General features: G+C 43.0%; 1 protein-coding gene across 2 annotated transcripts in view; it reads right to left on the bottom strand.

The window, feature by feature from the left end:
* UBP1 (upstream binding protein 1) overlaps positions 1–12,988 on the bottom strand; it is a 70,602-nt gene extending 57,614 nt beyond the window's left edge. The window contains exons 1-2 of one of the 2 annotated variants that reach the window (XM_082849155.1): positions 12,937–12,988; positions 12,373–12,564 (exon numbers count right to left, since the gene is read on the bottom strand). In XM_082849155.1, the coding sequence (XP_082705281.1) occupies positions 12,373–12,485 (113 nt within the window). In that variant the 5' untranslated portion in view covers positions 12,486–12,564; positions 12,937–12,988. Of the gene's footprint in view, positions 1–12,372; positions 12,878–12,936 lie in introns of those variants that run through there. The other variant, XM_082849156.1, reaches the window with a different exon arrangement.
* Between the last annotated feature and the right edge of the window lie 691 nt (positions 12,989–13,679).

Raw genomic sequence — 13,679 nt, 5'->3', positions numbered from 1 at the left:
AGTGAAGTCTCAGAAAAGAATGGGGTAGAGGCAATATTTGAGATAAAGGCTAATAAGCGAATTCCAGAATTGATGAAATACACTAATTCACTGATTCAAGAACCCCAAATAACCAAAGAAACATAAATAATTTTAAAAACCACACCTAAATACACCAAGAAAAACTTATAAGCCAGTACAGTCATGTGGAAGTTCAATTTTCTCAGTAAAGTACCAAGTACGGAAATCAACTGAAAGTAGGCCCTAGGAGGAAGAGTTGTGGGTCTGAGATGGAGCCACCCCATCCTTACGGAGAGCTGGAAAGGAACTGGACTGGAGAGGGACTGGACAAGGGCACTGAGGTGAGACCACTGAGCAGCAAAAGGATGCACTTGAGAGCTGAGGTCATGCACTTCCAGTGAGGCCCAATCAGTGCTTTCCTAGAGCCACATTCAGCTACCTAAGAGGTGAAGAATCAGATTTAATCAGGGTTATAGTTTTATTAAAATAAAAAATAGGAGAGGGGCTTCCCTGGTGGCGCAGTGGTTGAGAGTCCGCCTGCCGATGCAGGGGACACGGATTCGTGCCCTGGTCCGGGAAGATCCCACACGCCGCGGAGCGGCTGGGCCCGTGAGCCATGGCCGCTGAGCCTGCGCGTCTGGAGCCTGTGCTCCGCGACGGGAGAGGCCACAACAGTGAGAGGCCCGCGTACTGCAAAAAAAAAAAAAAAAAATAGGAGAGGAGAATAAAGCAAGAGGGGGTCAAGGGAGACAAAGGTATATGCAAAAAGTAATTACAATGATTGACCAGGGAAACTTAAACTGGCTGGGGAAGAAAACAGGAGTTCAAGAGGGTAAGGAGCAGTGAACTGAGAGCAGCATCAGTGACTGTAGATCTTAATGGGTTCAGTGATGGCAGGAGGAGGGTAATGAGGTAGCGAGTGAAGGGCAGGGGGCAGCAGATGAACTCCGAATTTGAGATTACAGGTCGGCTGCATGACTGGTACTGCCAAGGTCTAACCTATGACCATACGATTGAGTAGCTGAGATCATGTCATTATAAGAAAGATAATCAAGGAACAGAAGTGTCACGTTACTGGAAGTCCCATTTAAATATCTTTTGAAATCACCAAGAATTAAGACAGTAGTAGTGGGGCTTCCTTGGTAGTACAGTGGTTGGGAATCCACCTGCCAGTACAGGGGACAGGGGTTCAAGCCCTGGTCCAGGAAGATCCCACATGCCACGGAGCAACTAAGCCAGTGTGCCACAACTACTGAGCCTGCACTCTAGAGCTCACGAGCCACAGCTACTGAGCCCATGAGCCACAACTACTGAAGCCCACGTGCCTAGGGCCCGTGCTCCTCAACAAGAGAAGCCACTGCAATGAGAGGCCTGCACACTGCAATGAAGAGTAGCCCTCTGCTCGCCGCAACTAGAGAAAACCCATGCACAGCAATAAAGACCCAGTGCAGCCAAAAATAAAATAATAAATTTTTTAAAAATCTGGAACTTCTCCTACTCCTGACAAACAAGAATCAAGTGCACAAAAGGACTGGTCCAGTGTGCCCTGAAAAATGAGATACATGTCTAGGAGAGACTGATCAAAAAGAGAAGGCACTGATCAGTATGAGTAAAAAAGATATAACTAACAATATAAAAACTAATAAGATGAGAATACTAACAACTTTATGCCAACATATTTGAAAATATGGATAAGATGAACAACTCCCTAGGAAAAAACACCAAAGCTTTCTTCAAGACATAAAAAGCAGGACTTCCCTGGTGGCTCAGTGGTTAAGAATCCACCTGCCAATGCAGGGGACACGGGTTCTATCTCTGGCCCTGGAAGATCCTACATGCCGTGAAGCAACTAAGCCCGCGTGCCCCAACTACTGACCCTGTGCTCTAGAGCCCACATGCCACAACTACTGAGCCCGCGTGCCGCAGCTACTGAAGCCCACGTGCCTAGAGCCCGTGCTCTGCAACAAGAGAAGCCACCACAATGAGAAGCCCACGCACCACAATGAAGAGTATCTCCCGCTCACAGCAACTAGAGAAAGCCAGCGTGCAGCAACGCAGACCCAAAGCAGCCAAAAAAAAAAAACACATAAAAAGCTTTAAAAAATAATCCTACAGAGACTGATATTGTGGTTAATATTCCTCCAGAGTAAACTTTCACAGGCGAGTTCTAGCGAACTTTCAATGGCAGCTCTTACACAAACCCTTCAACGGAACAGAAGCAGAGGAAATACTTCCGAAATCATTTTATGAAGACTTAGGTAATTTTGAAATCAAAACTAGGTACAAGCAAAACTAGAAAAGAAAATGAAAAGTTCATTTCAACTATAAATATAGATGCAAAACTCCTAAATTGAGTATTAACAAGTCAAATCCAAGAGATAATGACAAACCATGACAAAACATGATCTAGTTGGGTATCCCCAGGAACACAAGGACAGAATCCATAATCTGGAAACAGAACACCACATTTAGAACTTGATGGGCACTGGATTTATAACAGAATGGCAATATAAAGAGTTAAGAAGTAAACAGTCTTTTCAGTTATATTAGGTAAACTGCATATTCATACAAGGATAACTGCAATTAACTGGCCTCCTCTCATACTACACCAAAAACAGAAGAAGAGAAAAAACAGAACTCTAGAGAGATTATAAACTTAGATGGAATATGTAAAGTAATAAATCTTCAGAGAAGACTATAAGAATATCTTTATACCCTCAGAGCAGGGAAAGACTAACTATAAATGAAAAGGCTGGTCAATCTGACCATATCCAAATCAAGCACTTCTGTTCAAAAGCCAACATAAAGGGAATGGAAAGGCAAGCCAAGGAGTAGAAGAAAGTATCTGTGACATATATGCATAATCAAAGGCTAGTATCCAGAATATATAAAAAACTACAAGAAGATAAAGAAAACAAAAGAACTGAATGAAAACAAAGGTACTGCCTTCAAAATTTGGGAGAGAGGGACTTCCCTGGTGGCGCAGTGGTTAAGAATCCGCCTGCCAATGCTGGGGACACGGGTACAATCCCTGCTCCAGGAGGATCCCACATGCTGTAGAGCAACTAAGCCTGTGCGCCACAACTACTGAGCCCGCGCTTTAGAGCCTGTGTGCCACAACTACGGAAGCCTGTGTGCCTAGAGCCCATGCTACACAACAAGAGAAGCCACTGCAATGAGAAGCCCATGCACTGCAACGAAGAGTAGCCCCCACTCGTCACAACTAGAGAAAGCCCGTGCGCAGCAATGAAGACCCAATGCAGCCAAAAAAACAAAAAAACCCACAAAACCTTGGGAGACAGACTTACAGATAAATATGTAGCTGTAAATGCATCTATTAGAAAACACACACCAAAAACCAAGGACAAAGCACCTAACTAAAGAAGGTGGAAAATAACAAGCATAATCAAGACAAGAAGGAAGACGACAAAAATAAAAGAGAAAATGCAATAGAGGAGAAAAACAAAACTAAAATTTGATTTCTTACAAAACACTAGATATAGACAAACCTCTGCAATAGGTCACAGAAGAAGGAAAAGACACAAGCAATACATGGAATGAAAGAAAGAGTAATCACAAACATCATGGAGATCAGTTAAAAAAAAAATCTGGAAAAAAATTCCCACAGCTGGGTAAGACAGATAAATTGTATATTTCCTATGCCCATTAAATAAATTACACAGGCAGTCAAACATCTACACATGCAAAAAAAAAAAACAAAAAAACATTAAAATCACCAAATGCTGTATTCCAGGTGAGCTTCACAAAACCTTGAAGAAACAGTTAAGTCCCACCTCACACAAAAATGTTTAGCTCAGGGCTTCCCTGGTGGCGCAGTGGTTGAGAATCTGCCTGCCGATGCAGGGGACGTGGGTTCATGCCGGTCCGGTAGGATCCCACGTGCCGCGGAGCGGCTGGGCCCGTGAGCCATGGCCGCCGGGCCTGCGCGTCCCAAGCCTGTGCTCCGCAACGGGAGAAGCCACAGCAGTGAGAGGACCGTGTACCGCAAAAAAAAAAAAAAAAAGTTTAGGTCATAAAGGGAACGCTCTCCTGCTCACTTGAAGCTGATACAGCCTTAATGTTTTTTTAAAAGGACAGGAGAACCAAAAAAAAGAAAAGAAAAGAAAATTGAGGACCAATCTCAGCTATAAACAGAGACAACCTATTTATGAAATTTTGGAAGCATTCTCTAATCAGTAAGAAGACTGAAGATTCAAGTTCTTAGTGCTTCTAAACAACACTGCAGTGAAGGCTAGACCACACACTAAGGCAAGAAAATGAAATGTGAAGATTACACAGGAAGTGGGACTTCCCTGATGGTCCAGTGGTTAAGAATCCATCTTGCAACACAGGGGACGCTGGTTCGATCCCTGGCCGGGGAACTAAGATCCCACAGGCCACAGCGCAACTAAGCCTGTTCACTGCAATTACTAAGCCCACATGCCGCAACTACAGAGCCCACATACCACAGCTAGAGAGAAGCCCACTCACTGCAAAGAAGAGCCCGTGCACCACAACTAAGACCCGAAGCAGCCAAAAACTAAATGTTAAAAAAAAAAAGATTACACAGGAAGAAATAAATCTATAATTATTTAAAGATATCAACTAGGAAGTCTGAGATCCTACAAATTATTAGAACTAATAAGTTCAGCAAGGTCCTGAAGAGAAGAAAAAGAGAATAAAAAAAGCTACAACAAGAAAAATAAATAAATTTTATATCTATCTATCTATCTATCTATATATATATATATATATGGCATTCCCAACTGATTTTTCTCCTATCCAGAAAGATTATTTTCTTCTACTTTGAGAAGACTTCTCAGTTATTCATTGGTGGGCAGCAAAGGGTGCAATGGAAAGAAGTGGAGGTCAGATCCCAACTCTGGAGCTTCAAATCCCAGCTCTGCCCTTTGTTGAGTGACACCAGGACTCTCTGAACTCTAGTTTGTTTTTAATTTAATAGAAAATATTTTAAGTATCCAAACTCTAGGCACACATTAGACCAGAGATTCTCAAAGTGTGGTCCATGGAATCCTGGGGACCCTGAGATTTTCAAGGGTTCAGGAGGTCAAACCTATTCTCAGGATAACACTGAACCATTATTTGCCTTTCTCACTCAGTTGACATTTGCACAAAACCGATGGTGGTTAAAACTGCAGGTGCCTTGGCATGAATCAAGGCAGTGGCACCAAGCTACACTAGCAGTCATTGTATAAAAAGTATTAATTTTATTAAATATTGGTCCTTGGGTAGGTATAAGGTATTTCTGCTGCACATCTAAGTGCAATGGTTGTCTCAAGGAAAAGTTTTTTACGAAATTATGATCTGTGAGCTGATCTAGCAGCTTCTCTCACAGAATATCATTTTTACTTGAAATAAATATTGACAAACTATGATTATTCATACCTGAGTATCTGACAGAAATTTCCTCAAAAATGAATAAAACGAGCCTATCATTTCGAGTAAAACAACTGTGATAGCATTTGTTACCAATGATAAAATCTGCACCCTCCACCATGTACTTTCTCTGATGGGACAGTGGTGATACTAAGGAATATGATTTTTTGATACTGCAAAGAGAAAAATGTCAACATTTAGAAGATCTGCATAACTCAAGAAATCATTATTTTCCAAATGACCAATGCATGCATATTTCAAAATTACTCAGGGTAAGAGACCCAATCAAAGTTCAAAACAGACAAATCGATTCTAATGTAACAGTACAAAAAGTACATTGATACAGTTTCAGAGTCCACATTGTAACTTTAAGAAACTACCACTTTTCAAGTGCTGGTATATTATCAGACGACTTTCCAAAATGATCTGAAAGGGCTATTAAAATAATCTCCCCTTTTCCAAACACATATCTACGTGAGGCTGGATTTTCTTCACATATGTCAACCAAAACAATATATTCCGATAGCAGATAAGAGAATCCATCTGCTTTTCTACACCAAATATTAAAGAAGTTTGCTTAGAGGAAAACATAGGCAGAACACTCAATGACAAATCACAGCAAGATCCTTTTTGACCCACCTTCTAGAGAAATAGAAATTAAAAAAAAAAAAATTGGACCTAAAGAAACTTAAAAGCTTTTGCACAGCAAAGGAAACCATACACAAGACGAAACGACAACCCTCAGAATGGGAGAAAATATTTGCAAATGAAGCAACTGACAAAGGATGTATCTCCAAAACTTACAAGCAGTTTATGCAGCTCAATATTAAAAAAAAAACAAACAACGCAATCCAAAAATGGGCAGAAGACATAAACAGACATTTCTCCAAAGAAGATAATACAGACTGCCAACAAACACATGAAAGAATGTTCAACATCAATCATTAGAGAAATGCAAATCAAAACTACCATGAGGAATCACCTCACACCAGTCAGAATGGCCATCAACAAAAAATCTACAAACAATAAATGTTGGAGGGGGTGTGGAGAAAAGGGAACACTCTTGCACTGTTGGTGGGAATGTAAATTGATACAGCCACTATGGAGAACAGTATGGAGGTTCCTTAAAAAAACTAAAAATGGAACTACCATACGACCCAGCAATCCCACTACTGGGCATATACCCTGAGAAAACCATAATTCAAAAAGAGTCATGTACCACAATGTTCATTGCAGCTCTATTTACAACAGCCAGGTCATGGAAGCAACCTAAGTGTCCATCAACAGATGAATGGATAAAGAAGATGTGGCATATGTATATACAATGGAATATTACCCAGCCATAAAAAGAAACAAAATTGAGTTATGTGTAGTGAGGTGGATGGACCCAGGGTCTGTCATACAGAGTGAAGTAAGTCAGAAAGAGAAAAACAAATACCGTATGCTAACACATATATATGGAATCTAAAAAAAAATGGTTATGAAGAACCTAGGGGCAGGATGGGAATAAAGATGCAGACCTACTAGAGAATGGACTTGAGGACACAGGGAGGGGGAAGGGTAAGCTGGGACAAAGTGAGAGAGTGGCATGGACATATATACACTACCAAATATAAAACAGATAGCTAGTGGGAAGCAGCAGCATAACACAGGGTGATCAGCTCGGTGCTTTGTGACCACCTAGAGGGGTGGGATAGGAAGGATGGGAGACAGACGCAAGAGGGAAGAGATATGGGGATATATGTGTATGTATAGCTGATTCACTTTGTTATAAAGCAGAAACTAACACACCATTGTAAAGCAATTATACTCCAATAAAGATGTTAAAAAAAAAAAGAAATTTGTAAGTGTAAGACAATACTACTCTTCTCACAAAGTGTTTTGTTTCTGAAAAAAGTTTTTTAATAAAATATATTTGTGGTAATATATAATGGTTTGTAATTGTTATTTCAAATGAATTAATAAAATTTAAAAGTTCTTGCTTATGAAGAGACTACAAAGGACACAGCATACCATTCTATTCAGGTAGACTGAGACAAAGTAATCTATAAATGAATGACATCAACAGTGGTCCTACTCTACTCAAAATCGTTCTGCTGGGACTTCCCTGGAGGTCCAGTGGTTAAGACTCTGCACTTCCAATGCAGGGGGCGTGGGTTCAATCCTTGGTCAGGGAACTAGGATCCCACATGCTGCACAGCATAGCCATAAAATTAAAAAATAAAATAAAATAAAAATGAGCCTTTAAAAAAAATCATTCTGCTAAAATGACAGAGATCCTTTAAAAGCTAAATAGTATTCACAGGTATTCTATTGTTGCTTCCAAAAAATTTTTATGTGTTTAAAAACAACGGTTCTGACTATTACATAGCAGAAGTGTCGGAGTCATAAAAGAGAAGGAAAGACTAAGGAATTGTTGTTGAAGGAGGTAAAGACTAAATGCAATATGGGATCCTAGATTGGAACCTGGACTAGAAAAAGGGCAATAGAGAAGAAAAACCTGTGAAATTCAAATGAATTTTGCACTTTAGGTAACAGTTCTGCACCAAGGCAGTTTTGAAGACTGTATTCCAGTTATGGAAGTAGAAGCTGGGTAAAGGGTATATGTCAACTATCTACACAATCTTTTTAACTTGTAAACATAAACTCCTAACTCAAACTCAGAAAGTTTAAAACAAAAAGACTCTACTACCAAGGTTCAACGCAGAAGAATTTCACAACCATGTATCAGATATGTCCCAAAGCAAGCAAAATAAATATTACAGAACTTCTTTTAAATTCAGTCACAGAAATTACAGCAAAATAAGATGAACCATCAGACAGTATTTCCACCAAAAGTAAATGTTCAAGTTGTCCTAGCAAACTAATAAGTGTCACTCTGATGAAACATCACATTTATGAGACCGTATCAATAAACTACCAAGTTTCAAAGAGCCCTGATTGAAGGGCATAAACTGTACTGAATCTTACTTAGTGCGGGGAGAGAACACCTGATTTTAAAAATTGAACACAATAAAATCTATGGACAAACAATAGGAGGTACATAAATTAGCTGAGTTCTTAGTCTACATAAAAATTATTTTTTGAATATAAGGTTTCAATACTCAGCAAATGTTTTTCCAAGGCAATCAAAGTATATTATTAGAATCTAGCCTTTACAGCAGGGGTCAGCAAGCTACAGCCCAAAGGCCAAACCCAGCTGGCCTGTTTTTGTACAATCAGGACCTAAGAATGGTTTTTACATTTTTTTAAAGGGTTATAAACAAACAAAACAGAGTGACAGAGACCCTCTGGCCTACAAAGCCTTAAATATTTGCTATCTGGCCTTTTATAGAAAAGATTTGCCAATCCCTGCTTTAAGGTAATAACAAATACGGATACTATACTCTGAAGTGAGTATCTTTTTTTATCAACAATTTATTAAAGTCTTTCAAGATTAAACCCAGAAAAAGTTTTTAAAATTTGAAATGAGAAATTTTATAGAAATTATTGCCGATTCTGGAAGCAGTCTCAGGTACCACCCTAATAAATTGTTCAAATTTCACTGATCCTGAAAATTTTCTATACTTCCAAGAAATGTCACCTACTCAAGGACATTCTGCTTTAGCATGAGACCCAAAGAAAATTATAAGCTATTAATAGCTACATAATAAACCATATCCTTTGTAATCTTTTACTAACTTAACACTGATCAAAGTTAAAATTTTCCCATTACCTCAAAGGGTCTATAAACTGACATTTTAATCTTTCAATCAACATAGGAAATCTGTCTTCACCCCAAACCAGTTTTGATTTAGCAAATTATTTGTAAACTATGAATGTACCTCTCACTTAAGAATATGTGAAGTATACCTTTTGTTTCAAAACAGATGTATACCATAGTGAAGTTTAAGAGGGCTCAGACCAATGCCCTTTGTAAAGTAATAATTTAATATTAAAAAAGTTTTTATGCATAAAGAATTCACATTACTTTTATTTTTCAAATTACTCGTTAAATCCTGAAAGTTAACTTATTATAGATTATACATTTCATGTGAACACTTAAGATGGAAATAAAATTACCAGGTGGCCCAAAAGACCCTCCTAGGAGAGTTTTAATGAGTTTTACTTTTTCAAGTCCTTTGGTTATCTGCTCCTTACTTCACAAAACATGAATGACCCAGATTTCAAGTTACAATGGGTTTCGGCCTTCATTTAGTGAGGGGAAACTCAGTCCTCACTTGGAATGGTGGTGCCACTGACAATCACTTTAACAACTACAAACTTTGGTTTAAACACTTACAAGAAAAGGATTGGTCTATTAGCTTTCTAGGGTCTCTTCAACCATCTCTAGACTCCTGATATTGTAACTAAGATTTTAAAAAGCATTTATGACCTGCCTCATTTCAAACAGAATCTGCAGCAGCCTATGCCTCACATACAAATGGGGTACCAGAGTACACACAGAAGAACACAGACAATGAGAACGAGTGTAGAAAAAATAAGGGAAGCAAAGATTTTACCAGAAATTAGCCTCATCATATCCCAATACTATCAGCCTACATCATTCAATGCAAATATATATTTCTAAATTGTTAGACTACTGAGAGAAACCACATGTTTCTTTCATGCTATCTTCCTTCAAAGCTGAAGAAATCATTTCCTAAAGAAGTCTTTAGAAATACCTCTTGGTTTAAGCCATACAAAAAGCAAATACAGTAAGCGTACTTCAATTTGGGTTTTTTTTTTTTTGGTCACACTGCGTGGCGGGTGGGATCTTAGTTCCCCTACCACTCCGGCGCAGAGTCTTAACCACTGGACCTCCAGGGAAGTCCCTCAAGCATACTTCACTTTGAAAGAAAAATGCAAAGCTGCCTCCAGAGCAAATTTTTATCAAGACGTCACTTTTCCAATAATTTCAAATTTAGCGCCTAAAGTTTATTTCTTGAATTTGAGAGAACAGATGAAACAGACAAGAATCATGAGCCTTACTTCCCTGGAGCTCGGGAATGTCCCGCTTCCCCGATGCCTGAGGAAAGGAGGCCATTGCCCTTGCAGAGAGGAGGCTGGGCACTCCCCAGCTCCAGGGCTGGGCGTGGGAAGCCTAAGGGCCATCAAAGGAGGACTGCAACAGCCTAAAGCCTTCTTCAGACCTTCTTCAGATCAAAGCAATCTTGGAGTTTTCCTAAATTTGTATTTGAAATAATGGGCCTTGAATTTGTAAGAGGCAAGTACTCTCCTGGCTCCTCTTGAGGACCCAATTAAGTACAGAAAACTAAATAAGCTCCTTAAAAATGGTATTTGCCTTCAAAGATACTAGAAAATTCAGATTAAGTGACACATACCATATAACCAATAACCAAAAACAATCAATGGAAAAAGTCCCCATGGAAAGTGTTGTAAAAAGACACAGAATTACAAAGATGTCAGAAAATACCTTTAAGGACAAGGTAATGAAAAGGTTTAATATCAAGATTTTCCTTCTAGACCATAAACAAAAGTTCACTAGTTGGCTGAATCACTGAAACACACAGAACTCGAGAAAAAAAAGTAAAAGCTCAAAATAACCCTCAGTAAGCAAAGCTCTCAGCAGCAAACCTTCACTTAACCATAATTGAGAAGAAACACTGAATCTGCCTCACCTGCCCTCTTCTGCCTTCACTGCAAGTCCAGGGTCTCAAGGAGCAGCATGGCCCTTGAGGCCCACACGTTTTCACTGTGAATCAGTGCCTCTTGTACTGCCGACTGGGGTGACCTTATGACTTTCAGTAGCTCAATTTCCTCAACACTAAGACAGTTGTTCTAGAAAATAAGCCACCTCATCCAGAGCCCTCAAGTTGCACAGCTGCAGAGAGAGGAAGTGCCAAGTTCAGGCAGACCAGCACAGACCCAATCAGGGTCAGAGACCGGCGACCCGAAGCTTTCATCCATGTGCTTCCACACCCTAAGAAACATCTCCACTTTTCAGCTCAGAGTTTCTGTTTAAGATTTAAAAGCCAAATTATTTCAGGGAGCAGCCCCTACCATCCAAGGCCTGCTCTGACCCAGAAGTCATTCTTCTTCAGGACTTTAATGCTCCCTGTCCTCCCCCAGAGCTGCAGTGAGAGGTATGAAAGGTACTGGGAAACTGGACAGCTCGTCAAAGACATCAGTCATTACTTTAAAGAGTCTCTTCGCAAAATCTCATTTAATTCGCATTTACGAAAAACTGCCAAACCACTGAATTTTACACTTTAATCGGGTGAACGTATACTAAGTAAACTATATTTCCATAAAACTGCTAAAAAAAAAAATACAGAGCTGCCAAACTGATAGGAAAAACCCAGTGTTCTTCAGGATAAAGGCAAGAGACTAAGTTCAGATCTGTTTCAACCTATCAAAATTAAACAAAATGAATGGCTGCTTTAGTCTCAGACAGCTGAGACTAAACAAACTCTTGTTTGTGGTGCAATCAGTGCATCTTAAAGCCTTCTTCAAAAGGAAACAGCCTCAGAGGGTAGTCCCCCCAGTGAAAAACTTCACTTTGAGACAATTAAAAAACCCAAGTTTAATGTGCTTTTCCCCCCTGTGGCTACTTTCACTTATGATAATTACTATTGGAATATCAAGTGATTAAAATTTGCAGCCAATAAAGACTACAATGTAGAACAGAATAGGAACTAATGCCAAAACCCTGGAGAGTGTTCTCCCAACACGAGTCCTAGCATTTCGTACACAGTATTCCAGCTCTAAGTGACTTGTAAATCACTTGCAAGGCAAGGAAGTCCCTTCCCCCAACTCAAGCCATCCTAACAGCGGGGCATATTTTACAGCAAAAATGCAGCCCTCAGGGGCGGTCCCCGGGCCAAAGCTTGCGGGGCCGCCCTCCGTCGCCGGCCCCCGCCGCGGGCAGAGGCCCGCAGGGCTCCATGGCGCGGTCAGAGGCCCAGGGTCGTGCAGGCCTTTCCCAAGGAGACAGAGGCTTCCGCCAGCCCGCCCGCGCCCGGGCACTGGTACCTCATGCTGTAGGCGCCGGCCCCCAGCTCCTGCCCGATGCCCGAGAGACTGGCGTCGAAGTCGTGCACCAGCCCGGACTCGATCACCTCGTCCATCTTGAGCACCCAGGCCATCTTCCGGCTTCGCCGCCGCCCGGCGCGCAGCGCGGCCTCCGCGAGCGGGGCGAAGAGGCCGGAGCTCCACGGGCGCGTCCTGGGGGAGGGCGCGGGTGAAGCCTCCGGCGGCGCGGCGAGTGGTCACCAGCGGCAGCCCGGGCGGCGGCCGGGATGAGAACAGCCAGGGCCCCGCGGGCAGGGCACGGCGAACCCGGCGAGCAGCTGCAGCGGGAGCGGCCGGGCCGCGGGCAGCGCCTCCCTCCCGCGGACGCCGGCCCCGCGCCTCATGCCGCCGCCGCCCACCCCCTGCGCCGCTAGCGCTGCCGCCGCCACCGCCCGCCCCGCCCCGAGGCCCCCGGCCGCATCCTCCCCGGGACCGCGCGGGGGCGGGAGCTCAGCCCGCCCGTCACCCGACCCCCGGCCCGCTGCCCGCCCGCCCCGGCTCTAGCGCCCCGCCGCCCCGGCCAACCCAGCCGACGCCGTCCCGCCGGCCCGGACGCTGGCTTCGCTACGGCTCCGGCTCCAGCTCGCTCGCCGCTTCCGCCTCCTCCAGCCCCGCCCCGGCCGCGGCCCCGCCCCCGCGCTCGCACCGGGCCAAGCCCCCCTCTCACGGCCCCGAGGTTCGCTGCACTCCCGACGCTTCACGTTGAAGCAACTGTAGGGCCGTGCAGCGCGGCCCCGCCCACGCGGCAGGTTCCCAGCCGCTGCGGCCTGGCGACCTCCCTACACACCAGCCCAGGAAGAGGCGGTGCCAAAGGGCCCCCAGTTTCCGCCCATCCAGAAAGGCGCGCTGATTGACAGGCGATCTGAACAATAACGGCAAGCGCTTCGTCGAGGCTCCCGTGAGTCTCTGTGCCCCTGTGCTAAACAACCAGTCAAGATCTTCTTCCTTTTGGGCGGGCTCGAGGACTGAAGTTGCTGCCAAAAGAAAGAGTTCATTGGACCGCACTGTAGGAAGCCGCCCTAAACGCCACTTCTGGAGGTGTTTTTATCCCGTGTGGTCTTTGTGGGTACTTTCTGGGTTTTGCCCACACTACAGATGGAGAGAGCGGTTGTGCTAGCCAATAGGCTCGCACCCTGTCTGGAGGCTGAAAGGTCCATTGGGCAGAAAGTCTTGATTGACGTGAGTGCAAGCCAATCATCACTCCCGAGGAAGGGCTCCGGAAAGTTCCCTCAACTGCTAATTCCCGTGAGTGGTTTGGCGAGCTTGAA

Source organism: Leucopleurus acutus (assembly GCF_964270905.1).
Source record: "Leucopleurus acutus genome assembly, chromosome: 10".
NCBI lineage: Eukaryota > Metazoa > Chordata > Mammalia > Artiodactyla > Delphinidae > Leucopleurus > Leucopleurus acutus.
Note: the sequence above shows the minus strand (reverse complement) of the source record. Positions and strands in the feature narration are given on the sequence as shown.